Source organism: Theropithecus gelada, chromosome 6, assembly GCF_003255815.1.
Source record: "Theropithecus gelada isolate Dixy chromosome 6, Tgel_1.0, whole genome shotgun sequence".
NCBI lineage: Eukaryota > Metazoa > Chordata > Mammalia > Primates > Cercopithecidae > Theropithecus > Theropithecus gelada.
The window spans coordinates 14367528-14392687 of record NC_037673.1 but is presented as its reverse complement, the minus strand read 5'-3'; the positions used below and the strand labels follow the sequence as shown (position 1 = coordinate 14392687).

The window sequence follows — 25160 nt, the reverse complement described above, 5'->3', positions numbered from 1 at the left end:
GTCCGCAGCACTGCCCCTACCTTCAGGCAGGAAGCCTCTGCTGGGTGCACTGTCCGCAGCACTGCCCCTACCTTCAGGGAGGAAGCCTCTGCTGGGTGCACTGTCCACAGCACCGCATCTACCTTCAGGCAGGAAGCCTCTGCTGGGTGCACTGCCCGCGGCGCGGCCCCTACCTTCAGGGAGGAAGCCTCTGCTGGGTGCACTGTCCGCAGCACTGCCCCTACCTTCAGGAACGCCTCCTTCTGCTCCAGGTGCTTGCTGATCATCGGTGTCACGTGGTCTGTCTCGGAGTTTGGGCCCAGCTTATCCGCCCCGCCACACCAGTCTTCTTCTCTCTTGTACTCCTGTTCCAGGCTCTCGAGGACGCTGCAGACCTGTAAGCAGGAAAAGTTCGAGGCTCAGACTTGGCATCTGCCATTGCCGACTGGTATCTCTGGAAAGCCCTTTCAGTTGGGCTCTGGGGATGAAGATGCTGTCAGGAAGATCACATAAGAAGGAGCCATGGGCTCTATCTGGCTGGAGAACAACTACAGGGTCAAAAGCAGGCAGACCTTTCAGAGCAAGAACAAAACCAAAGCAAATATCCTGTCTCTCTCTGATGTGTTTCAGGTCATATGTTTAAATGACAAGAAGAGCGGTGTCTTCTCAGCTACTTTCTAGCTTATTATTCTTTGACATCTAAGGTATACAGGAATAATTTTAACTCCAGAAAGCCCTTTCCCTGCTGGACTTGCAACTGATTGGTTCAATAATGACTGACATGTTAACAATGATTGAGTTGTCCCAAGAAATTAAGCTCAAAATAAAGTATCAGTGGAGAGTTCAAGGGAGGGAACCTCTCCCGACCTGCTCTGAGGTTTTGTAGAAAGCGACAGAGGCGTTGACGAGCTTGAGGCGATCTTCCATCTTGAGCATGAGCTGCTGCCAGTGAGATGCCACCTTCTCGGCGCAGTCCCGGATCATGTCCATATCGTAGTGGTTGGCCTGTAGCATGGCTTCTGCCTTCTGCTGCACCTGCAGCGCACTCTGATGTGTTTTCTAGAGACAGACAAGACAAGGGAAGCCTTATTTGCCAGAGTGTCCCCACTGACTAGAAAGCAACCAGGATGGCTACAATTACTCTGTTCTTGATGATTTTGTGGAAATACCTTCAGTTAATACTCACTAGGATGCTTCTAAAAGCACAACAGACAGTTTAGGAAAAAAGGTTTTATGCCCAGGAACAACTAGGTCTATGTTTAAATTAGCTAAACGAAGGATGAAATTCATCAGGACCTCCCAGAACGGGTCTCAGTTGCAGGGTTCTTAGTCTGAAAAATAGCAGGAAAGACCCTTAACAGCCAAAGAAGCAGTTGAAATGTTCCAAGTTTATTATTCCTATTGATCCTTCTCATAATAGCTGCTGGAAGCAAATGAACAAGTAGAGAAAAGGTGGCCAGAGTGAACGCCTTTTATTTTCACTTGCAACTTTAACTTTGGACTCCAGTGAAAAGCTTTCAAGAACTATTGATTTTAAAAAAGAAAGGAAAAACAAATAAAAAGCTAAAAATGAAACAACTGTGTTCTCTGGAGGTCCATGCCATCTGATAAATCTATACAAATAGCATGGCAAATGCAGTAAGATTTTGCTCATCTGTCCTCACTAGAAGAGCCAGGACGGGCTGAGAAGTCAGCTTCTCTCCAGTGAGGCCGTAGAGCCAAGGGAGGGGGTGGTCAGGGAGAGCACAGGTCTCTGAGGATACAAGATTTTTTTTAAACAATAGCAAAACCTTTCATTTCACCTGAAAAAGTACAAATGATCCCATAAAACACTATATACAATATATTTTAATCCTTTACCCAGACACAGTGATTTATTACTTGCAATTTAATTACTAGAAATCCCTTGGCACAGTATACAGATGCCCAGAGTTTGCACCTCACGAAGAGCTGTTAATGCACGTCCAATGGCATCAAGCAGTTGACAATAAATTAATCTAGGGAATAAATTAGTGGCAACTTCTATAGCTTCCTTCTCTGGCTGACAACATGTGAGCAGAGGAGGGGAGATAACATTTTTGTAATCAAATGTTTTTTCCTTTGACATTACCTCACCACTACCAATCAGAACCATTACCCATGTGCCCTACCCGTACCAAAAAAATAAAAATCATTAGTCCACATGCTGACAGTGAATTGGATCAGGCCTGGAATTAGCCTAAGTCATTTTGCTACAGTTGTGGCATACAGACCCTTGTTAAGGTGAACAAGGCTGCTTTTAAGCAGGAATCTGAGGAGTTCTGCTGTCGGCATTGTTTACGGACTGATAGTGAATTCATGATATACACCTGGTCTTGGTGAGCTCTCTGCTTGGTTGAGGTTGGTAACATAGGAGAAACATACTTATGAGACCAGAAAGATATTAGAAAACCTCAGCTGAGACTGCAATGTGGGCTCCTTGGTTCTGAGCTGCTTCAGATCAGAGAAAGTGCATCTTGCCAGGACCCCTACAATAGGAGAACAGGAACCCCCTGGATTCAGGATGTTTGTCCTGAGGAATGAAAGAGCCAAAGCACAGAGAGGCCCAGCGCCCTTACCTCAATGGCATGCTGGAACTGCTCGTGCTCTCGTTGGAGCTGCTCTGCCTCTTGTAACGAGCTGGCTGTGATAAGTCCGGCATTTAACATGGACTCTCCGTTGCGGATCCAACCCAGCACCTGAAACATTACACAGGGTAACTCCAAGCAGCGGACTTTCCAGAGAATCCTGTGGACCATCAGGGGTGAGATATGAGTGTGCAAGGTGGTCCAGTTGCTCCTGGTAGGTACAAAGCACTGATGGCTTCATCATCCTCCTGGCAACAGCCTGATGTTCTTCCATGGTACCTGATTGCAAGTGCTGCATCTTTTTAATTAGTTCTGTTATTTTTAGTAGCAAATGGGAAATGAAAAGGTGGAGGGTCCAGTGGATTGTTGATACTAGTCCACAAGCCAGAATAGATTAAGGGCTACATTTTAGAAAACCTACTGACACCAAGAATTCCTTGATAATCAAGAAAAGCATTTTTCATTCTCTTTCAGCATTTTTAGGACTGAAAAACTGGCAACTGCTTGAAAAGTGTGAACTAATTTATTTCACGAACTAATTTTCCAATTTACCTGCAGTGTTGAACGGCATAATAAAAAAGGTATGAATAACACCATGCTACAATGATCAGGTTCAAACCATGAGCTTCTCAACTGCATACACACTCAGAGGAAGTAAATTCTGACAGTGGAAACCACAGATTGTGGGAGGTCTTCTGGATAGTTGGATGTGGAAGAGACCTCAAGTAACCTATATAATACCTATTGCCCTCTCGCTTACTTAGCACAGAAGTACTTTTATTGTCTAAGCCCTCTCCCAAAGTTGGGGCTTTACTTAGAAAAACTCCAACTAAGTAAAACCCCAACTTTGAGAGAGGGCTTAAACAATAAAACCACGTCTGTGGCTGGGGTTTTCTAAGTAAAACCCCAACTTTGGAAGAGGACTTAAACAATAAAACCACTTCTCAGCTCCTGTTACAGCTTGGCTACAGCAATGTACAAGTCTAGCCAATGAAAGCAAAGCAGGAATCTCTGGGGAAGTTTGTGAAAATATTTCTTTTGTGATAGAGGGGCTGCCTCTTTCTCATTATGTGTTCCCCTTCCTGATAATTTGGGATATGGAGGTGATGGCTGGAGCTACAACACCCACTTGGCAACCAGAAGGGAAAGGCCGCCCATCACCAAGATTTCAGCCTAATGTACCACGGGAGCACTAAATGCAGACCAGCTATCTTCTATATCCTGACTTGTCACATGGGGAAAACACCTTTTCAAAGCCACTATTTTTTAGTCTCTGTTATAGGCAAAGGCAAATCCTAAGGGATACATTTATTTATTCCGTTAGTTCTTAAATTGTTTTGTGTTTTTGCAAGAAGGAGCACTTTGTTAGCAGGTCACAACACTTGTTTATATGTAAAAATACCCACGCTACAGATGGCATGTGGGAGACCAAAAGGTGCTCTTTTCAATAGTTCTGACTGAAGAGTCTACCTGCCCCAGTGTGAGTGTCACCTACTTCTGCACCACCTCCTGCTCATGGTCCAGAGGCATCTTAAGTCCCCTCCAACCAAACTCACTTTCTGTTTGCTTTCTCTGCATCTTTCAGGGCACCATAAACTTTTCTCTCCCTCTATCAAGCCAGTTAATAAAATGTCATATCCACGCATAGAATCCCACTGGTACTGAGCCAAAAGCAATCCCTTCCCCATGTTCTATTTTCACTTTGTCATGCCATCAGGATGTGGTAATACGGTATCCTGATAACACAAGAAATGACCCAGGCATACGGAGTCTGAGAAACAATCCAGATCCTAACAGTACTGGGCAGAAAAAGTCATATAAGAGGCAATATGCTCAGGCTTTCAAGCAAGAGATAGACTATCAATATTGAAAGAAACCAAGGGCTGTTACCTTCTAGTGCTGCCCGTGCTGGGTGAACAGCCAGCCAGTCATCCTGGCCACTGGCTCCCTTTTCACACATTAGGGATGGCTGTAATGGGGGTGTGTGTATGTGCGCATTATCTTATATATCAAGACAGCTGTGTTCTGAGCGGGCACAATCCTCCCCAATGCTACAGGTCAGAATTTCCAGGAAGTTGATGAGATATCAAACGTCTGTAGCGCAGCCTCCCCAAGCATCCAGTCGCTTGCTCACCTGTTTCACTTCTGCCTGCAGGTGGCGAAGCTGCACGCACTGCTCCAGGTGTTTCCGATGCTGCTCGGCGGCTAAATCCAATTCCTGCTGTTTTTCATGAAGAAACTCCAGCAGGTCCTGGACCCGAGTTGCCATATCTACATCTCTATCGCAAAGCAGCTCCACGCCTGTGGACATTAAAGCGAGACCCTAGAATTCAGCTAGCACTTCAACCTTCTGTTCTCAAAGGGCGGATGGCACAAAATCTGCTTTTGTGAATGATCTGCCCAGCTAGGGGCCAAGCCATTATGCTGAAGGGCAAGTTCAAGGAGGGTAATGTGTGTCAAAGGATGTACAGGCAATCAATCCACGTCCACATCCCATCCATTTCTACTCCCACACTGATAACCAGGAAAGTGCAGCATTCTTTAGAAATGAGCGAATTTCAGGGTTTTTTTGTTGTTATCCTCATTACATGCAGTTTCCTCTTTAGTAAGCATTTAATTTGTGTGAAATGAATAATGCAATATGCAGGTTGTTGCTAAGTTTCTAATACAATTCTGAACCTATAGTGACATCTGCTGGTAAAATATAAACTAAGAAAATAAAGAATGTGAAAATGTTTTCCTGGGATTTATAGTTCATTCACAGAGATACAACATGTCATTGTGTAAAATTAAAGTTCATGACACTTAAAATAGTATGTGAGAATATCATGGGTGAGTACTCTAATGGTGTTAAATGTGACTGTATTACATAAAAATGCAAAACATTCTTTTAAAGAACAGGTATCTAGAATACCTATATCATAGGAACTAACAAAATGTGTAGTCATCCCACTGAAATAAACTGAATTGCCATGAGGGCATGAAGAAATCACAACGGACACAGATGGAATGAGCCTCTTACCAGAGGCCTGGACCTCATTGACATACTGCAGAAGATCCTGCCCTTGGTGGATGACGTCAAAAGTCAAGTTGTTCATGGTCAAGGCTTTGTCCGCGTGGTGCTGGAGGCGCTGCTCTGCGATCGTGAGATCTTCGGTGTCGAAGTCATTCATTTGCTGAGAAAGCTCATCATTCCAAGACTCGAGGTCTGAGATAATCTGAAAGAGGAAGGTATTTAAGATCAAGACAAAAAATAAATACACGCAGCCACCTCTCACTCTGTACCAAGTAAGGAAGGAAGAGATGTCTCTCTGTCAAAGAACAGAGACGTCAAACACTTAAGATGCATGACTTCGGTGGTATACAGATCACACCACAATAACATAAACAAACAAACAAACAAACAAACAAATAAATAAATAAATGGACACAGAAGCCAGATGAAGGGGTTCCCACTGGCCAAAGATACCAAAAGAGAAGATAAATAAATTACCGAAACTACGTAAAATATATTGTATATACAAAAAATCCATTACTATTCCTAATGGTGTTCAAAAATAATAAGAGAAGCTAAAAGAAAAAAACACATACAAAAAAAAAAAAAAGAAAGAAAGAAAAGAAAAAGTATTTGGTTTCTACTAGAAGTAGACAGTAAATTGGCTAGGGGTGGTGGCTCATGCCTAGAATCCCAGCACTTTGGGAGGCCAAGGTGGGAGGATCACTTGAGGTCAGGAGTTCAAGAACAGCTTGGCCAACACGGCAAAACCCCATCTCTACCAAAAAATACAAAAATTAGCTGGACGTGGTGGCATGTGTCTGTAGTCCCAGCTACTCAGGAGGCTGACGTAGGAGGATCGTTTGAACCTGGGAGGCGGAGGTTGCAGTGAGCTGAGATGGTACTATTACACTCCACCATGGGCAAGAGAGTAAAACCCTCTCTCAAAAAAAAAAAAAAAAAGTAGATAGAAAACCAATCATTATCCTAAATATTGGCACTTAACTAAAAGATAAAAGAACATTTTATAATGAAGAATTCCTCTTTACAGATGAATCTAGCTACTAAATGCAGAAAGAATAATAAAATTGGAAAATTGTTTTCACATTCTCATAAGCAATGATCATCAGCACATAGTGAACTACTGTGAGAAAAAGGCTGAGGGGATTTAACCACAGAAGGCTCAGCATGATGGTGCCTGAACCGGCCTCAGGGTCCCCAGGGAAGTGGGATTAGACAGGCCCAGCCTTCGCATGGGGAACTACGATGCACCACCTCGGAAAGACTCTTGCACAACAACAGAACTAGAATCAGGTCTTTGCATCTAACTTCTAAGTTTAGAGGAAACACCAGGGAAACTAAAAGTTACACAACCTAAAATAATACAAGTGAACAAACACTGAATGTGGGATCTGGTTCCTTTGACAACCGATCCAGTTATTCTAGCAAATGATGGCATGAAAAAAAGAGGAGGAGGACAAAGGAGAGACAATTCTAGATTAAGAAACTGACCATTAAACACAAGAGCCAACTTCATGTGCCTCCTAATTGAGGAACCCACGTCAATCTGAACATGCTGGGAGTCGATGACAATAAGAAATGACTGTTAAATTGGGGAGATGTTTAGTTGATTGTGGGGATGTAAGAAAATAGCCTCATCTTTTAGAAAAGCCATTAGAAGTGAAAGAATAAGCTGGCAATGATTTTCTCTAAAACACTATAGCACAGCAATAACCAAAGAAGGTTAACCAGGCTGGTAAAATCATGCTGAATTTGTGGGACAGGCACACGGTAGTTCCATTGTACTGCCCTCTGTACTTCTGTATAGCTTTGAAGACATTCATTCATTCATTCATTCATTCATTCATTCAGAGATGGAGTTTCACTCTTGTCACCAAGGCTGGAGTGCAATGGTGCAATCTCCCCTCACTGCAACCTCCGCCTCTGGGGTTCAAGCAATTCTCCTGTCTCAGTCTCCCGAGTAGCTAAGATTACATGCCCCTGCCACCACGCCTGACTAATTTTTGTATTTTTAGTAGAGACGGGGTTTCACTATGTTGACCAGGCTGGTCTCGAACTCCTAACCTCAGGTGATCCGCCCGCCTCGGCCTCCCGAAGTGCTAGGATTACAGGCGTGAGCCACCACGTCCGGTCATAATAAACTTTAAAACATAACTCCATACTCCTATGGGCCATCAGATGTGGCATCTTCCTGGATAAGAGAGGAAACCCGGCCAAAGCCTAAACTGCTCAGATCTTCATTTTTCAGGATTAAAGAGAACAGAGCTTCTCAGGCTGTGATCTTGTAGCAGCTTCTGAACCATATCTGAAGCTGGCCTGAGACTGGGCTGCAGGTACAGCTTCCTCTATTCAGGATGCACTCCCCCAGGCTCTGGCACGCTGGCTCTATCTAGGACACTTGTAATTTTGTGGCCTTGCTGGGGGAAAAATGTATGTTTTTGTTTCCTGATCTGGTTCAATGAAACTGGAAGTACTTTCATATACTTAACAATAAATACAACTTTTTTAATATTAAAAAATTTTTTTCTCTTTAAAATAGTATGAAGATAAATGAATCAATTTTTTTTTTCAAGTATCAAAATGTCCTGGAAGAAAAACTGCAACTAATGCTTCTGGTTGGTTTGTGTTTCCTAGTTGAAAATATTCCATATGCAGCTAAGTTTTACAAAAGTGAGTCCTTTGAAGTCAGAGAGGGGAGTGGACCTGGCTGGTCTCCCATTTAGTCTGTGCTGCTACCTTGGGGAGGCCACGGCAGGCCCTCACTGGGCAGAGGCCAGCGTGCAGGTGCCTCTTCTCTGCATAGCTCCATGTGGATCTAAAGGCCAAGACTCTGAGAGCACCTGAGCAGGTTTCACCAAGCCACGTGTTTAGGGTTTGACTCCTTTCTTGTTATTCACTAATGATGAGCATGAGCAGAGCCAAAAAGGTCTGTTGTTGTTAATGAAAACAGTGCTGGAGATTTAGACAAGTGGCCAAGCAAAGGCATCCAAGAGAGTCCTGCGCAGGGCTGACTTGGTCCTTGCACCACAAACCAAAACCACTCCCCAGGGCAGGCCTATAGACAGGCCCAGGGGAAGCCACACGGCCCACTACGGGCAGAAGGTCCTTCCTGTGCCGAGGTGACTGAGGGCAGGCTACGCACAGCCCTGCCATCCCCAGCCTGAGTGGCAAGGACTGCTGATGAGTTCTAAACCAGAGACGAGAAATAAATATTAAGAGGGTGTGCTCTGCAGGTGTCTATCAGCAGTCACAGAGGAACCACAGGGCAGCCCAGAGGTATGTGGAGGAGGTCTTTGGGCCGTCACAGCCACCAGCTGTATGGAGTGGCCAGACTCCAGGAGAGCAGGCTCACCCGCGGAGGGGAGCTTTGGCTCCTTTCGTCATGTCCCCAGGTAAATTCGCACTCACGCGACTGGATTGACTTCTGCTCGCACGGTGTCAAAAAAGAAAGCTCCTCCTAAGCACAGAACCCAGAACCACTCTCTTTGTGTTGAAGAAAGATAAAAGACACCTGTAACTTCTTTCTCCTGTTCACATATAAGGTGCAGAAGTCCATGTTTAGGTAAGAATTATGGATAATCTGAGAACACCTCTTTGGGGGGAAATTGGGTTTTCTATTATCTAAAATGCTATGACCACAAGTCAGGATTATTCCCACTCTGGGAGAGAGAAGGGCAAGAGAGAGAAAGACGGAAAGAGAAAGGGAGGAAGCAAGGAAGAGAGAAGGTAGGAGAGAGCGAAGGTGGGGAGAGAGAGAAAAGGGGAGGGTGAGGACAGGAGGAGAGGGGCAAGGATGAGAAAACGACAGGGAGGAAGAGAGGGAGGGCTGCTGCCTGAAGCTGATGACTGTGCCTAAGCTGAGGACAAGGGAGTGCTGTGAGCGACCCAATGAAGGTTTAAACACCCCAAGACTGAGAGAAAGCTGTGCTGGCTTCCTTCGGTTCTGCTCAGCGCTTGCTGTGCTCTGCTCCTGCCACGCGAGCTGCCTGCTCTACTGTTTCCAACGTTAGGGCCCAGGGTTGAGCATCCCCTGGCCTCCCAGGGATGATCCAATTCCAGCCTCCAGGAACCCTCTCTCCCTCCCAGACCCCTCCTGGTGCAGAGGGTGGGGGTGTGGGTGAGGACACAGGACCTGAGCGGGGCAGAGACAAGAGGGCACTGGTGCTGTGGAGGAAGCCAGGGCTCCCACAGGCAGGCAGGCAGGCAGGCGCCGGCCACGGGACACTCACGTCGATGGCGTCCCTCTCGAAGATCCGCAGCTGCAGGAAGAGCTCCAGTTTGATCTTGCGCTCCTGGAAGAGCTCCTCCATCTGCGACTGCGCCTCGTCCAGCTGCTGCAGCACCGTCTCAATGTGGTTGATGGAGCTGTTGTGGGGGGTCTTGTTACTGGAGATGGCAGAGTCCCTGCGAGAGCGCACAAAGGAACAGGAATTGGATGAGAAAGTCACACATTGTTAGATACCAGATCCGGCCATGCAGATCTTCAGGGGAAGAAAGCTGGCAGGAAGCCGCACTGCTTGTCTCAGAAAATGGAACGGGCTGCTCCCCTGCAAAACAATATTAGGCTTCCTCCTCGGAGCAATCCTGCTGAATGTGAGGAGACACTGAAGAATTTCTCTGGCATTTTCTGAAATCACTCTGTAAGAAGGCTAATAATTATAGAAAATCACTTTAGAGTTGTATTTTTAGCCACTTTTCTTGTTAAGTAAAAAACGGATGATACCTGGTTAGTATAAATGACAGAATCATATTGGACATGAGAGATTAACCTTTAATGCAATCAATTAAGCCTTTATTAAGTAACCGCCTCCTGCCTCTCCCAGCAAAAGTGAACGTCATGTAAAGTTAGCAGTCAACGACTTTGAGAAACTGTCCTGAGTGATACAGTAGGGGGTTAAATGGTCCCCCTGACCCAATAAAAAAAATCTGCTTCCAGAGGAAACAAAACCAACCCTGGCTCTGCCTCCATATCCTGCTTTGAAGAGCACTTGGGGGTGGGTGTCTGCCCCTTGCAGGCCTGGCTGAATCTGGACGTTGGGAGGTGAATACTGCTGTCCTCTAGACCGGCCTGAGGGCGCAGTCCTCAGAGGCTCACATTCATCTCGTTTATAAAGAAGTGTCAATAATTACTAGTTGGATGTTAAGAGAAAATATTAAAATTAAATTATGTGGCTTATTAGTCAACATTATAACGAAAACTATTATGAAGTTAAACTGTAAGGAAGGAGGGGAAAAGAAAAGAGAGAAGAGAGCCATTTCTCTCCTTTGCCTTCTCGACGCTGCTTGCTCTGCACTGAGCTGGACAGAGAAGCAGAGCTGACTGCCCACAAGAGTAAAAGGGGAAGGGGAGTCACAGGCAGGGCTTCAGAATCTGTTGGGACCAGGAGAGGGGTGAGGCCCACCTGAGCTGCTGGATGAGGTCCTCCCCTTCCTTGATCACGTTGACAGTCACCTGCAGGGTGGTCTGCTGCTGCTGGCCGAAGCGCTTGATGAGGTCCTGCACGGCCTCCACCGACTCGGCATACACGTCGTCCAGCAGCTCCTTCTGCAGCTCCTCCAGCCACGTCCACAGCTGGGGAAGGGGAGAGTTGGGTGAGGCCGGCCGGCCTGGCTGCACCACCAGGTGGGCCACCCAGTGTCCAAGTGGCCCCAGCGGAGACGGTGTGTGACTTGCCCTGGGAGGAGACTGGTGACAGACCGCTCCCAGAGGGAAGGAAGGAAGGACAGGAGGGAGGGACATCCAGTCCCACTGCCAGCGGAACACATGCACAACAAAAGCAGCATGCCACCGCCGCAGGGAGGAAAACAAACAGGCGGGCAGCACTGTCACAAAAGAGAAAAAGGAAAGGGAAGCCAAACTGCTCTTTCCCATTCTCCTGAGGCTCAATCCAGAGTGCGGTGGAAATAAGAAAAGACCCTCAGTCCACAGAAACCTCTGCTGACATAAGACACCTTCTCTGACATGTCTCAGGCTCTTACGTAGCAGGTGGACACTTTTATTTCAAGTTTTCATTATTAAACCACTGATTTCCCCCGGAAGCACACAGAAGGAAGTGCACAATGTGGTGAAAGGAATTCACCACCGAGCCTGGCCGGGGACCAGGGTGTGGAGCTAGGGAGGTGACGGCACTAGCCCAGGCCCCGCAGTCAGGCTGCCAACAGTTTGGGCCTTTGACGGAAAGAGTGTGCATGCCGAAAAGACGCAGACACCTCCACTGCCACCACCATAAAATGGGCTGCTGGAGACCTAGGTGAGCAAAGACACCCTGGAACGAGAGTGGCAGGAACGGCTTTGGGCCTGGTGGGAGCCGAGGAGCACAGCCTACTTCCTGTAAGTCCATTAACTCCTGCAGATCTCTCGGGTACTATTCATGGAACCGAAAAAGACAATTAATTACATTAAGCAGGCCCTGGTGGCTTGGCAGTGGTTTGTAAGTGGAGAAAATGCTTTCAGCCGCCTCAGGGACTAAAAGTCAGCTCACACATCTTCTGTATGTCTAGTGAGAACAGCCGGCTCAGCTGGCGAGATGGGGCAAGTCGGGACCTCCCGCTTGACACCCTGTCCAATGCCTGCTGCCACGAGGCTCGTAAGTCAAAACTGTACGTGCAGAAAGAAACTGTGTGTGCCTGTGGTGTTCTGTTTCCAAGCCAAGCTTTTTATAAAACAGCTTTACTGAGGACTAACTGACGTACTATAAGCTGCACAAATGTAAAGTGTCCAGTGTGAGTTCTGACATTTGTCTATGCCCAGTTCACCGTGAGCCTCTCCCTCATCCCAAAGCTGGCTGATGCCCTCTGTCCCGCTCCCTCCCTGGCACTCACCTGCTCTCAGCCGCTGGAGATTACCCTGCATTTTCTAAAATAATTTCTAGAACTGGACTGGGACAGTATGTACTCTTTTTTTTTTTTTTTTTTTTGTCCAGCTTCTTTCATTCAGCATAATTACCCTGAGATTTATCCACACTACTGTGTGTATCAAGGGTTCATTCCTTTTCGCTGTCGAATAGCAGTCCCTGTATGTGTGAAACCACCGTTCATCCCTTCATCTGCTGGTGGACATCTGGGTTATTTCCAGTTTGGAGCCACTACAAACAAAGCTGCTATAAACATTTGGGCACAGCCTCTGTATGAACTTATGATTTCCTTTCTTTTAGATAAATATCTAGGTGTAGAATGGCTGGATCATATGGTAGGTGTATGCTTAACTTCCTACCAAACTGTCAAGTTTTTCCAAAGTGGTGTATCATTTTTACCTTCCCACCAGCAGTGCATGCGAGTTTCAATTCCTTCACTTCCTCACCAATAACTGATGTGGTCAGTCTTTTTAACTTAAGCCAATCTAAATGAGTGGTATATCTCACTATGGTTTCAATTTGCAATTCCCTAATTACTAATGATGGCAAATCCAAGCAAAGCTTTTAAGTGTTCTTTTGCTGTCAAACATATCTTTAAAAACACACTATTACCAGATGACTTTGTTTCTCGGATATATGCATAGAGAAACTGACTTCCATTTGTAACAAAGAAAATCTTAGTATCAATTCCATACGACAATTTGTTCCCTGAGCAATATTTACACACATAAAATATACTTTTATTGTTATTTGCAGGTCAATACACATTCAAAATACAGCAGGCCAATTTTAAAATAAGAAAAGTGCTGGTAACGAGGTTATTTTTCAGTCCTGTTACTCAGTGTCCTAAGAATTAATTTTACTGAAAATATTAAAGTAAATAAAACATTTGTTAACTTTTCTCATATTGTCCACCTATTTTTTGTGTCTAAGTTATCAAATTTCATACAGTTCAATAATTTTAATCAATGGGGTTTCAGAGATAGGCCAGTTCAAAATTTTCATTCCCTACATTAAGGAAGAGAAGCCCCAGGTGATGAAGTGCTATGCCCGAAAGCTGGTATCAGAAAGAATACTTCGCCACAGTTGGCATCAGTATTTAATTCCACATGAAAATGCCACTCATCAACTCACCAAATATGAACTGATGCCCTGCACCATCTATAAAGGGTCTATAATCAATAAGATGCTTTCTTGTTCTTTTGTTTTCCTCTAAATTCTCATGAACATGGCAGCTGCATTTATAAACAGGAAAGATCATAGCATGAAGGACTCTTCCAATTTGCACTAACATTTCCCATGAAAAACATTCTAAGTTGCTAAGTCACATGGTATAGTAGTAACAGTATTATAAGACTTAGAGTAAGGCGATCTGGATTTAGGAAATGCTTTACGAAGCATTAGCTGTGTGACCTAAGAGATCACTTAATTTCTCAAGAGACTCGGTTTGCTAAAACAGGGATCCTAGGAATGCCAATGCCACCTCAGGGCGTCGCTACGAGGAGCAGATGAAAGAGGACACACTGGAGGGCTTCACGTCAACAGCAACGCTCTGGACAGAATTATCACCCTGGTTATAAGGATGGACTTAAATTAACTGAACAGGCAAGATTTGCTCAAAGAAACCAAGTATGTGCCAACTTGGCTGCACTGAGCTATAACTAACCAATTACCAGAAGAAGGCTGTAATGTTTCATGAAAGAGTCAAAATATTTAATCAAAAACATCCATGACATTATCCAATCCATGGACATTTCTACTTAAGATGGTAACCTGCCTTCCACATGCAGGTGGTGGGGTGGGGCGGGCAACTGGCCACACACAGAGGGTGCCCACTCACTCCCAAGGCAAACCCTTTGAGTCGCATGCAGCCACTGCAGCCTTCCACCCTCCGATTCCTCTCCTCAGATGGACACTGAAAACGCGGTGCTGTGCAACTGCGTTGATTCTGCTCACAAAGAAAATAAACCATTGATTTCACTCCTTTCTCTCAAAAATCTCAAGTGTATCTTCTGCCTGAATACACTCCTTCACTGAAGCTTCCCCCACCTCGTCACTGTCCAATGGGACCCAGGAAATGGAGTACTCCCAGGTCCCCTGCCGGTGATAACTACAGTACTAATTAATGGACACAAAATGGAGAACACTTAAGCAATCAACAGGGGACTCTGCATAGTCAACTTATTATTCCGTCCCACTGCTGAGATGCTAGCAATGGTGCTGCCTCTGCACTTCATGTTCAAACTTGGAGCAGAAGTGAATGATTTAAGCAAATGTACATCTGAAAAAGGTCCTCAGAAAACAGTTGACACTCTACAATCCTGCAGCCCATTGCTCTTCTCTCACTCCAATCAAATTGGAAGAAATGTAGCTGAAAATAAAGGTAATGGAGCCAATTCTGACCCAAATATTAAACCTGCAGCGCAGCAGGAGGGCGTCTGGCTCACTTGGTGACAAGTTGCCCTTCTGGGCACTGAGAAACCAGGTCCCCTGCTGGCAGGAGCCAATGGTGGCCTGTGGCTGTAGCTGCACTCCCCTTTAGCTAGGTTCTTAGGCCACTAATAGAAATTGATATCTCTTCTTTTAAATCTGTTGAGAAAACAAAAACACTTTTTAAAAAAAGCCTACTAGAAAAACAGCAAAATCAGCAAAACAGAACAAAATTACTTAAGGCAGCAGTAGAGAATTTGCATATCCTGAACAGGACACATCTTGTAGCAAGGCCCTGAAATACAGGTGTCCCAACCACCCTCCCAGCCCTGCTCAGACAGGAGGGGTCAGGCCCCCAGCACCGCTGGGCCCTCTCCCTGAAGCCCTGCCAGCCAGTTCTGGGCCCTGAACTGGGAGATCAGCAGCCTGTCCTGACTCATTGTGAGGCCTCACTCAAGGACCCAACTTGTGGTACAAGAAGGGGGACAGGCTGCCCATGTGGGTGGGGACCTTTGCAAAATTCCTCTTCTCCAGCAAATACTACCAAAAATACCATTTAAGATACAAAAGCATTTTGCCAAGTCTCACTTTTATACTCTGGTGAAGAGAAGATGAGAAATGACCCGGAACTGGCCGGACGCACAATGCATAGCTGTGCTTCTAACAACTCCACTGCAACAGCCTGACAGCGACTATGAGTGCTTCTTCCATAAACGATCACTCACATCAAACACTTCTCATAAGAGGTAACAGACAATAATGACTAAGAGTGTAGGTTGCGAAGCCAGATTGCTTGGGTTCAAGTACTGACTTAACACTTCCTAGGGTGTAACTTTGGACAAGTTACCTGGATCCAGCTCTTTTCTCATCTATAAAATGGGCATGGTAATAATGCCTGCTTCAAAAAGTTGCTTGGGGCTGGGTGTGGTGGCTCACGCCTATATTTCTCAGCACTCAAGAGGTCGAGGCAGGCAGATCACCTGAGGTCAGGAGTGTGAGAACAGCCTGGCCAACATAGTGAAACCCTGTCTCTACTAAAAATACAAAAAAATAGCTGGGCGAGGTGGCACATGCGTGTAGTCCCCGTTACTTGGGGGGCTGAGGCAAGAGAATGACTTTAATTGGGAGGCAGGGTGCAGTGAACTGAGAGCATGCCACTGCACTCCAGCCTGGGCGAGTCTGTCTCAAAAAAAAGAAAAAAAAAAGTTGCTTGGAGGTTTCAATGAGAAGACAATGTGGAGTGACGAAATAAGTAAATGCTAGTCACTGTTACTGTTTTTGTTCTAAGAAAAACTCTTTTCATAATAATAAAAATCACAGTTTTAAAATCTTTCTCTAGATATTTTTCAAAACACATTTGGGTTCCTACCAATTGTTCAAAATATGTCACTTGGTCTAGTAAACTTAACATCATCCCACATTTATATCTTTTTACTCCTAAAAATAGTACAGTATGAGGAAAACGTGCTAGAATTAGTCTGTCAGAGTCTATAGAAATCACTTCCTCTCAATTCTAGGGGAAGTGCCATGAATCTTTAGGGGTCAAACGTTTTCCCTTCCACCTGGAAGTTAAAAAACAAAAAAACAAAAAAACACACAACTAGTGTATTCCCCACAACATCCTGGATATTTTACCGCACACTGGATGTGCTCACCCTCCTGCTGGCCGATGAAACCAGTGAAGAGCCACAGGTACCGAGGAGACCGCCAAGGAACTGATCCTGGGATCATGACATTAAAAAAGGACAAACTAAATGAGGCAAAAGGAGCAAGGCTACATTTTAACCATTTAAAATACTTGCCCCTTTGGAATTTTTCTGTCTGGTCCTACAGGAAATATTCTCATTCAATTTGGAGAAAAAAGTCTTAGATAAAGGTCACTTCTAATATCAACTGGGGGTGAATGGGCACATATTATAATGAAACACCATTCAAGGAAAGTCTGCTTTTAAGTTTTTAAAATAGTGTATGTGATGCCTAAAATATCCCTGAATAAAGAAATGAGAAAAACCCTCTAGGATGCCTATAAAATTCTTACCATAAACTTACTAAGAGAAAAAATTATACTTCTGGGCATGCTGCAAATTTATAATAAAAAGATAAATCTTTGCCCAGCAGCAAGAGAGTTGTGTCCTATGGAAGTTCACAGCAGTCTGGATTCTACTGAGAAACACGAGCAGGTCTGGCAGCAGCAGGGTTAGGCAAGGCTGCCCCCTGGAGGTCATCAGAGCTACTGCTGGCCATCTCTACTGCTGAGAGGTGCCCGGGGGATCTGCAGGCCAGAGTGCTGGGTGGAAGAGGACCTGAACTCAGTCCACAAGTGGGCTGCAGGTGTGTACAGGACCTGGCTCATGGACCAGGATCCACACAGAAGGATGACTAGGAAGGGACGCAGAGTTCTGTGGTGAAAACCCGAGTGATTAAGACGTGGGAAGCCTCCCACAGGCCTCTATGGGCCCCACAGCTCTGCCGGAAGAAATTCCCTGAAAAGCTAGCTTTGAGGTGAAAAGGCCCCCTCCTCACTACCTGGAAAGGGAGACCCCGCCGCAGAGGGCTCCGAGAGGACCTGGCTGGGGTGGAGGACCCTGGGAAAGGACCAAGACTCCAGTTAAGTGGAAACTAGGATCAGGGCCCTAAGCTGGGAATTGTTGCAGCTGCAACCTTTCTGTGCTCCCCAGTGGGGTACGAGCTGATGCAGTTTGAACTGAGGCTACAATCAGTGTCTGTCTGGAGGTGGGGTATGGAAGGAGGGGCCCAACACATCTGCTAGGGTCCTTATCCCATGCGTGGTCTTGGGAAATTCTTAGAGCACCTATCTTCAGTTTTCTCCTGTATGAAATGAAATCATTATACTACATGCATCTTCTCTAACTGGAAAGCCAGAGTGAAAATCCACATGTGAAGTGCTCAACTTCAGCAAGCACTTGGTGAACAGAAGCTGCTGCCATTGCTATCTGTTTCCCTACTCTTGTTTTGACAAAGACAATCATCTGGGTACTTGTGGTAATGGGCGAGCCATAGGGCCAGCAGGGGAAGTATGAAAGCCACAGCTTCCCAGAGCTGCTGCAAGGCAGAAGCAGAAGTAGGAGTTTCAATGGCAACTTGCAGGTGGAATCTCAGAGGACAACCACTATGCACATAAAATGTGATTCAGTTTCAGGTATAAAAACCAGGGAGAAAAACGGAACTGCCTCAACCATGTGCCGCATGTTCCTCTGTCTGAAATGACGAACTGTACTGTGGGTCCACATGCCTGAGGCCTGATTAAGCAAGAGTATGAGTTTGGGAAGCACCTTTTCATTCTTCGGTAGGTAGAATAAAACATCCCTTAATACAAGGGTCACCAAAGCGTGGGCTGCAGACAAGTATTGGTCCGTGGCGGGCCACACAGCGGGAGGTGAGCAGCAGGCGAGCGGGCATTAACACCTGAGTTCAGCCTCCTGTCAGATCAGCAGTGGCATTAGATTCTCATAGGAGTGCAAACCCTACTGTGAACTGTGCATGTGAGGGATCCGGGTTGTGTGCTCCTTAAGAGATGAGAATCTAACTAATGCCTGATGATCTGAGGCAGATCAGTTTCACCCTAAAACCATCCCTGCCCCCACCACCACCTCTGGTCTGTGGAAAAATCGTCTTCCACAAAACCGGTCCCTGGGGACCGCTGCCTTAATATGATCAAAGAAAATTTATGAAGGATGTATGGGGTGGAGGAGGGGAGGAACAGAGAACAAATCAAAGTTAGCATCATGAAGTAATTATCCATGCAAACGTATTACATGTAAGGAAGGAGGAAAAAGCAGAAGAAACACAGCGGCATATTCAGGGCAGCAATGCACATTAAGATGGGACAGTGCATGGGCATTCCAGCACCAGAGGGTGGACGCCCTGCAGAGGCGTGAGACTGAGGACAGGTGAGGCACAGGGGATGCAGTGATAACACCCAAGTAGGACAGAAGACGGACGTGACTGACCTGGGGCCAAAGCTCACAGAGGAAACAATATGGACTTAAACTAACCAAATGGTATCAAGCCTAAAAGAAGAATTTGACTTTGGGAATTTTTTATTTTCCTTCCATTGCCCAACATCCCCACAAGATAAGACACACTCTTCAGCATAAGTTGTTATCCAGGGGTGTCAAGCTTGGGGAATGCTGCTCCCCCATCCTCAGGTCATCTGGACAGCAGCCATAGTCTCTCACTGCAGTTGGCCAAAGCGTAATTCCTCCTTGCCGTGACACGTCTTCAAGGACCTGCAGACAGCGTCCATGCTCCCGCAGCCTGCCTGCCTTCCTCGGGGTGACATCTCATTTCTTGAACTCTGCGGGGACAGCATGACCTGGAGCTCCTTTGACACCAGCTCACTCCTCCCCAACATTCTCCCCTTTCAAAGTATACTATGCAGTCATAAAAAAGAAGGATAGTATGTCCTTTGCCACAACAGAGACAGAGCTGGAGGCCGTTATCCTTAGCAAACTAATGCACGAACAGAAAACCAACTACACGTGTTCTTACTTACAAGTGGGGGCTAAATAATGAGAATACATGGACACAAAAAGAGAAACAACAGACACTAAGACCTACTTGAAGGTGGAGGCTGGGAGGAGGAAAAGGATCAGAAAAAATACCTATTGGTATTTTTTAGTACCTTGGTGAAGAAATAATCTGTACACCAACCCCCTATGACGTGAGTTTATCTCTATAATCTGCACATGTGCCCCTGAACCTAAAATAAAAGTTAAAAATCAACATTTTTTTAAAAGATGAATTTTGGTTTATATTAAATGGAGAAAGATAAAAGTTCAATTCGTATATTGAAAGCAAAAGATGGAAAACAGGATTGGCTTCTTCAAAGGCTCATCTTGTAGAACTGCCTCTTGGAAACTTTCCAGTAATGTACTAAAGACAGCAGTCGCCACGACTGTCAATTCCCAACGGAAGAGCACAGCTTAACCTTGGCCGCTTCCGTGGGATTCCCAAAGGTTTAATGAAATGACTCCTCTAAGAGAGTCTGAAAGTAAAAGTCTTTAACATTTTAAAAAAGGAGCAAGGAAAGGGATGTGGAATAATGGGGTAAAACACACACATGCTCATATGCGTGCACACACACACGCAGGAAAAACACACACGCCCATGTGCGTGCACACACATATACACACAGGAAAAACACATGCTCATGTGCATATACACATATACACACAGGAAAAACATATGCTCACATGCATACACACAAACACGCAGGAAAAACACACATGCTTTCATGTGGATACACACAAACATGCAGGAAAAACATGCTCATGTGCATGCACACACAAACATGCAGGAAAAACATACATGCTCACGTGCATGCACACACATATACACACAGGAAAAACACACCTGCTCACATGTGTACACACACAAAGATGCAGGAAAAACACACATGCTTATGTGTGTACACACACATATACACACAGGAAAAACATGTCCATGTACGTGCACACACACGCAGGAAAAACACATGCTCATGTGCGTGCACACACATATACACACAGGAAAAACACATGCTCACGTGAGCGCACACAAACATGCAGGAAAAACACATACTTATGTGCATACACACAAACACGCAGGAAAAACAGGCTCATGTGCACGTCCGTGTACACACATGCAGAAAAAACACATGCTCACATGCGTGGACAGACATATACATGCAGGAAAAAGAGGCTCACGTGCATGTGTGTACACACACGCAGGAAAAACACACATGCTCACATGTGTGCACACACATATACACATAGGAAAAACAGGCTCATGTGCATGTCTGTGTAGACACATGCAGAAAAAACACACATCACACATGCTCACATACATGCACACACATATACATGCAAGAAAAACAGGCTCACGTGCATGTGTGTACACACACGCAGGAAAAACATGCTGATGTGCGTGCACACACATATACAAGCAGGAAAAAACACATGCTCACATGCATGCGCACGTACACACAGATGCACGCGCACATGAGGAAAATGGAAAGGGCATTTTCCTTGCCAAGGAGATGTTTCTAGTAGAAATAAATAGAACTGTGGCCAGTACTTGCTGAAAATTAAACACAAACATGACTCCCCAGAAATGATATTTCATCAATTGTTGAGCACTAAGAAGTCTGAAGAGTGTATAAATAACCAGTGTAATCTGTTCGAGGATATTCTAATTACGGTTTCCAGGGCATGTTCTTACTAGATGATCATTCTGGAATATATTCTGTTTGTATTACTCTCACACTCCTCAAGTCAGTTTTGCCCAGTGTGGACACATTAAATTGATGTGATATTCATAAGCAAAACCAAACGACATAGGGGCTGGACAACTGAACACAATACCCACGTGATCTAAACAGCAGCCAGAAAGCAAGACAACGGCTTCCCTGGTCACCACAGTGGAAGGAGTTGTTTGGGGGCATGACAGCATTGTGGACTCAATCAAATAACATATGTAAGCCCAGTTCTTCGTTAAACACATGCTGTTGCCACCTGCGTGATTCTTATTCTGTACTGATTCAAAACACTCATATATTAAAACTGATTAATGAAACTTTCTGTGACTGATTTGGTGCTGTGATCTGTTGGGATCTGAATTCTATCATCTGACATATCTGACAAGCCCTTGTCAAGATTTGATACACTCACCTTCCAAACCAATTCAACCACTCACAGACTTTCTGCATGAGAACAGACAACCTGCAACATGATGCTGCAAACTCCCTCCAGCACTGCTGACGTCACCCACTCACCAAACCCTGCACTGACAGTCTCACTTGCTTTTCATGCAGCAACAATTATTTTGGCTATGGCACTAAGCCTGTCCTTGCTATACGCTGGAAATTTGCCCATTTTTAAGAAAAATCGCGCTGAACACAGCAAAGTCGTTTTCCGGATGCCTGAATTGGGATGAGCAGTCTCTCCAGATGTCACATACAGACATAAAAGTTCTGAATAGGTTACGTGCAGTCAGCTAAAAGGCAGGACTGCACTCTCCTCCCCTACACACATATACACGCAGGAAAAACAGGCTCACGTGCATGTGTGTACACACATGCAGAAAAAACACACATGCTCACGTGTGTGCACACACATGAACATGCAGGAAAAACAGGCTCGTGTGCATGTCTGCGTACACACATGCAGAAAAAACACACATGCTCACATGCGTGCACACACATATACATGCACTCCTCCCCTGGTGACACCAGGGATTAAACTAGTCTGTTCTGCAGGACCTCGGGTCCACCTGAGATGACTGGTCTATCATCGCCCGTCACTACCTTTGTCAGTCAGGACGTCTGATCTAACTGTGGCTCTAGACTGGAAGTGACTTCCTTACGTACCTGTGGGGTATGAGGACTGTCTTACTATCAGAAGCTTGCCTCCTGCCATCTTCTACCTGGAGATCAGTGTGGGAGGATGAGAGTTTTGGCCTCGTGCTAACACCCTTGGCTGATTCTTTTATTATAGCCATTCAAACAGTCTAATTCTAGTAACTATGCTAACAGACAGCGCATATTTTCCTTCCTTGTCTACAAATCACATGTTGAAAGGCCTGGTCAAATGCCCACCCACTAATTCCACTACACGTCCTTCCTCAAGCCAGAAACCTACTAGAGAACAAAACAAAGTTAACGCGTAATAACTTGTTCATTCACTTTTCTTGACCAGCAGTTTAAAAATTGTCTCTAGAACGCTGCCTAGGATTAACCTCATTCTGAGTAATGCGTGAAATCCACCTTCTTTGAAAAGCACCAGTGCGTTTTCAGCTTCTGCCATCCCCTCACTTTCCCACAGTTGCTTGGACTGATCTGCTCGCTATGGGGATACAATTATCAAGTTCTTCTGATACCCGGGGATCTAATTTGTCCTAGAACAGAGGCTTGAACGTACTTGGATTAAATAAGTGTTTCCTTACAAAGCCTTCATCATCTGGGCTTTCGCCTCTTCTGGCCCAGGTCTGGAGCGTGGTCCCTCGAGGAGACCAAGAAGCAAAGTGAGAGATGATGGGGTCTGCTTTCTGCTTGTCGTCCATCAACATCACAGCTCCCAAGCAGAAAGCTCGACCCTTCCTTGGGCTTCTGGGTCTGAATTTTGTATTTCAACAAATGGAAGGGAAAACAAATGATAACAAAATCCAAAAATCCTTATCAGTCTCTCCAAGCCTGGATTATCTGGAGCTTTTCAGCTGTCCCGGTAAAACTCTAGCTAATACATTGTCGGCCAATCTCTCTACCTGCTCAATCAGAACAACGGCAATCAGTACAAATGTGTCGGAAATACACACGAAAATACATACAGGTACGTTTACCTCTTTCCTCACTGAACCAAAGACTTGCGGTTCTTTGATAACAAAATATTTAGTTCATGAAGCTGAGTATCAAAATAAGAAACAGAGAACCATAAAATGCCCTTTAAAACAGAAATTTAACAAGTAAACAGGGCTGGGCGCAGTGGCTCATGCCTATAATCCCAGCACTCTGGGAGGCTGAGGTGGGTGGATCACTTGAGGTCAGGAGTCTGAGGCCAGCCTGGCCAACTTGGTGAAACCCCGTCTCTACTAAAATGGTGGTAGGTGCCTGTAATCCCAGCTACTTGGGAGGCTGAGGCAGGAGAACTGCTTGAGCCTGGGAGACAGAGGTTGCAGTGAGCCAAGATCACACCATTGCAGTCCAGCCTGGGTGACCGAGTGAGATTATGTCTCCAAAAAAAAAAAAAAAAAAATCAGGTAAACAGGGCTATTCATGTACACCTATTTCTAATTGAGCATTTTAAGGCCTTAACACTGCATCTCTTGACCTTGTGTTGAAGTGCCTCACCTTTTACATTGCATTAATCAAGTCCTATCGACAAACAGCTAATTAAAGCAGATATTTACAACCCCCCATTTAGAAGTGACCCTCAGCCAGAAACTATTAAATCTGAAGTCAGCGGGCAGTCTTATATTTTCAATCAATCCCTACTGAAAAACTGCGTTACAAATGAAGATAATATACTGTTAATTCCTTCACCCGATAATCATCTACTCGGTGACTATGAGGTGTCAGTTATATCAGTGCTGCGTGGTCTTCCACAATAACTTCTAAGCTCTCTGTTGGCATAAAACTTTTCTCTACTTGAAAATATTGATCTGATGTTAACAAATAGAAGTTGTATAAATTTAAACCACAATTTTACATCATCTCACAGAAAAAAATTTAGTGTTTTAAGTTATTCTGATAGAAGGACTTTCAGGTAATATTATAATATACTCTTTTCCCACTGGCCAGTACAAATGCTTTATACATGTTTATTTAGAGGGAAAAAAAGTCACTTATTTCTGTTGAAACTTTAGCTGGGCTCTAAGATCTAAATACTTTGTACTTACTGATGCGTACAAAGTGATTTTTGCCAATATGAATGGAACCATGGGTAAGGGTTCTTCCCAGCAGTCTACTCTGTCCTGAGGGGCAGCAGCTGGAGTTGGACGGAGTTGTGTATATCCCACGAAAGGCTTTTGGTTTTGATGTTAAGAACAGGATCAGAGTAAGGTTACTACTCGGAGAAAGACAGGAATTAGATGAAGCAGTTACTGTTGCCCAAAGATTAATGAGGTAGAGACAACATTATACCTAGATATTTGTATCTTTGCCCCTTACTTTAAAGTCTGTATTATTTTATCTATATCGACAAGTTACAATCAGGGTTGAGACAGGAAAAAAGAACACTGACCAGCAGCTACTCTAAGAAAAGCATTCTGAGGTGCTTTCTATGTGTAATTTGTCTCACATCCCTTAGAAACTGTATTATTCCTATATTGTAGCTAAGGAAGTTGAGGTACTACACAGTAACTTATCCCAGATCACTCGGCAAATTTAGGGGGTATGTTTGTTATACTATATTTTCTCAACTATTTCAATAAAGATTATATTTTTATAGAAAGACAAAACTGACTAGATCTATTTTTTTGGATATTCCCACCAATGGGAAGACCACCTGTTTTTTAAAATCAGTACGCAACACTAGATACTGCAGTCTATGTAAAGACATAATGCTATGCCAGTAGCTGGCAAGTGATGCCAAAGTCAAATCTAATGCTCAGTCACACAGGGGCTGATGATGCAGTCGACAGTTCTAGGCTGTTAGTTTCCTCTTGCTTTCACTGGCTGGTGGACATATTTAATTACTCATTTGTACCCATGTCAGAAAAATAAAATAAACCAAATGTTTAAGAGCATATAGAGAGAGTTTAATGCACTGAAGAGTGCAG

The 25160-nt window shown here is 44.8% G+C and overlaps 1 protein-coding gene across 1 annotated transcript in view; it reads right to left on the bottom strand.

Annotated features, from left to right (window-relative positions):
• TRIO (trio Rho guanine nucleotide exchange factor) overlaps positions 1–25160 on the bottom strand; it is a 366882-nt gene that overhangs the window by 138352 nt on the left and 203370 nt on the right. The window contains exons 12-18 of the mRNA XM_025387077.1: positions 11004–11173; positions 9831–10005; positions 5608–5803; positions 4720–4886; positions 2577–2696; positions 847–1038; positions 225–374 (exon numbers count right to left, since the gene is read on the bottom strand). Of these exons, the coding sequence (XP_025242862.1) occupies positions 225–374; positions 847–1038; positions 2577–2696; positions 4720–4886; positions 5608–5803; positions 9831–10005; positions 11004–11173 (1170 nt within the window). The remainder of the gene's footprint in view (positions 1–224; positions 375–846; positions 1039–2576; positions 2697–4719; positions 4887–5607; positions 5804–9830; positions 10006–11003; positions 11174–25160) is intronic.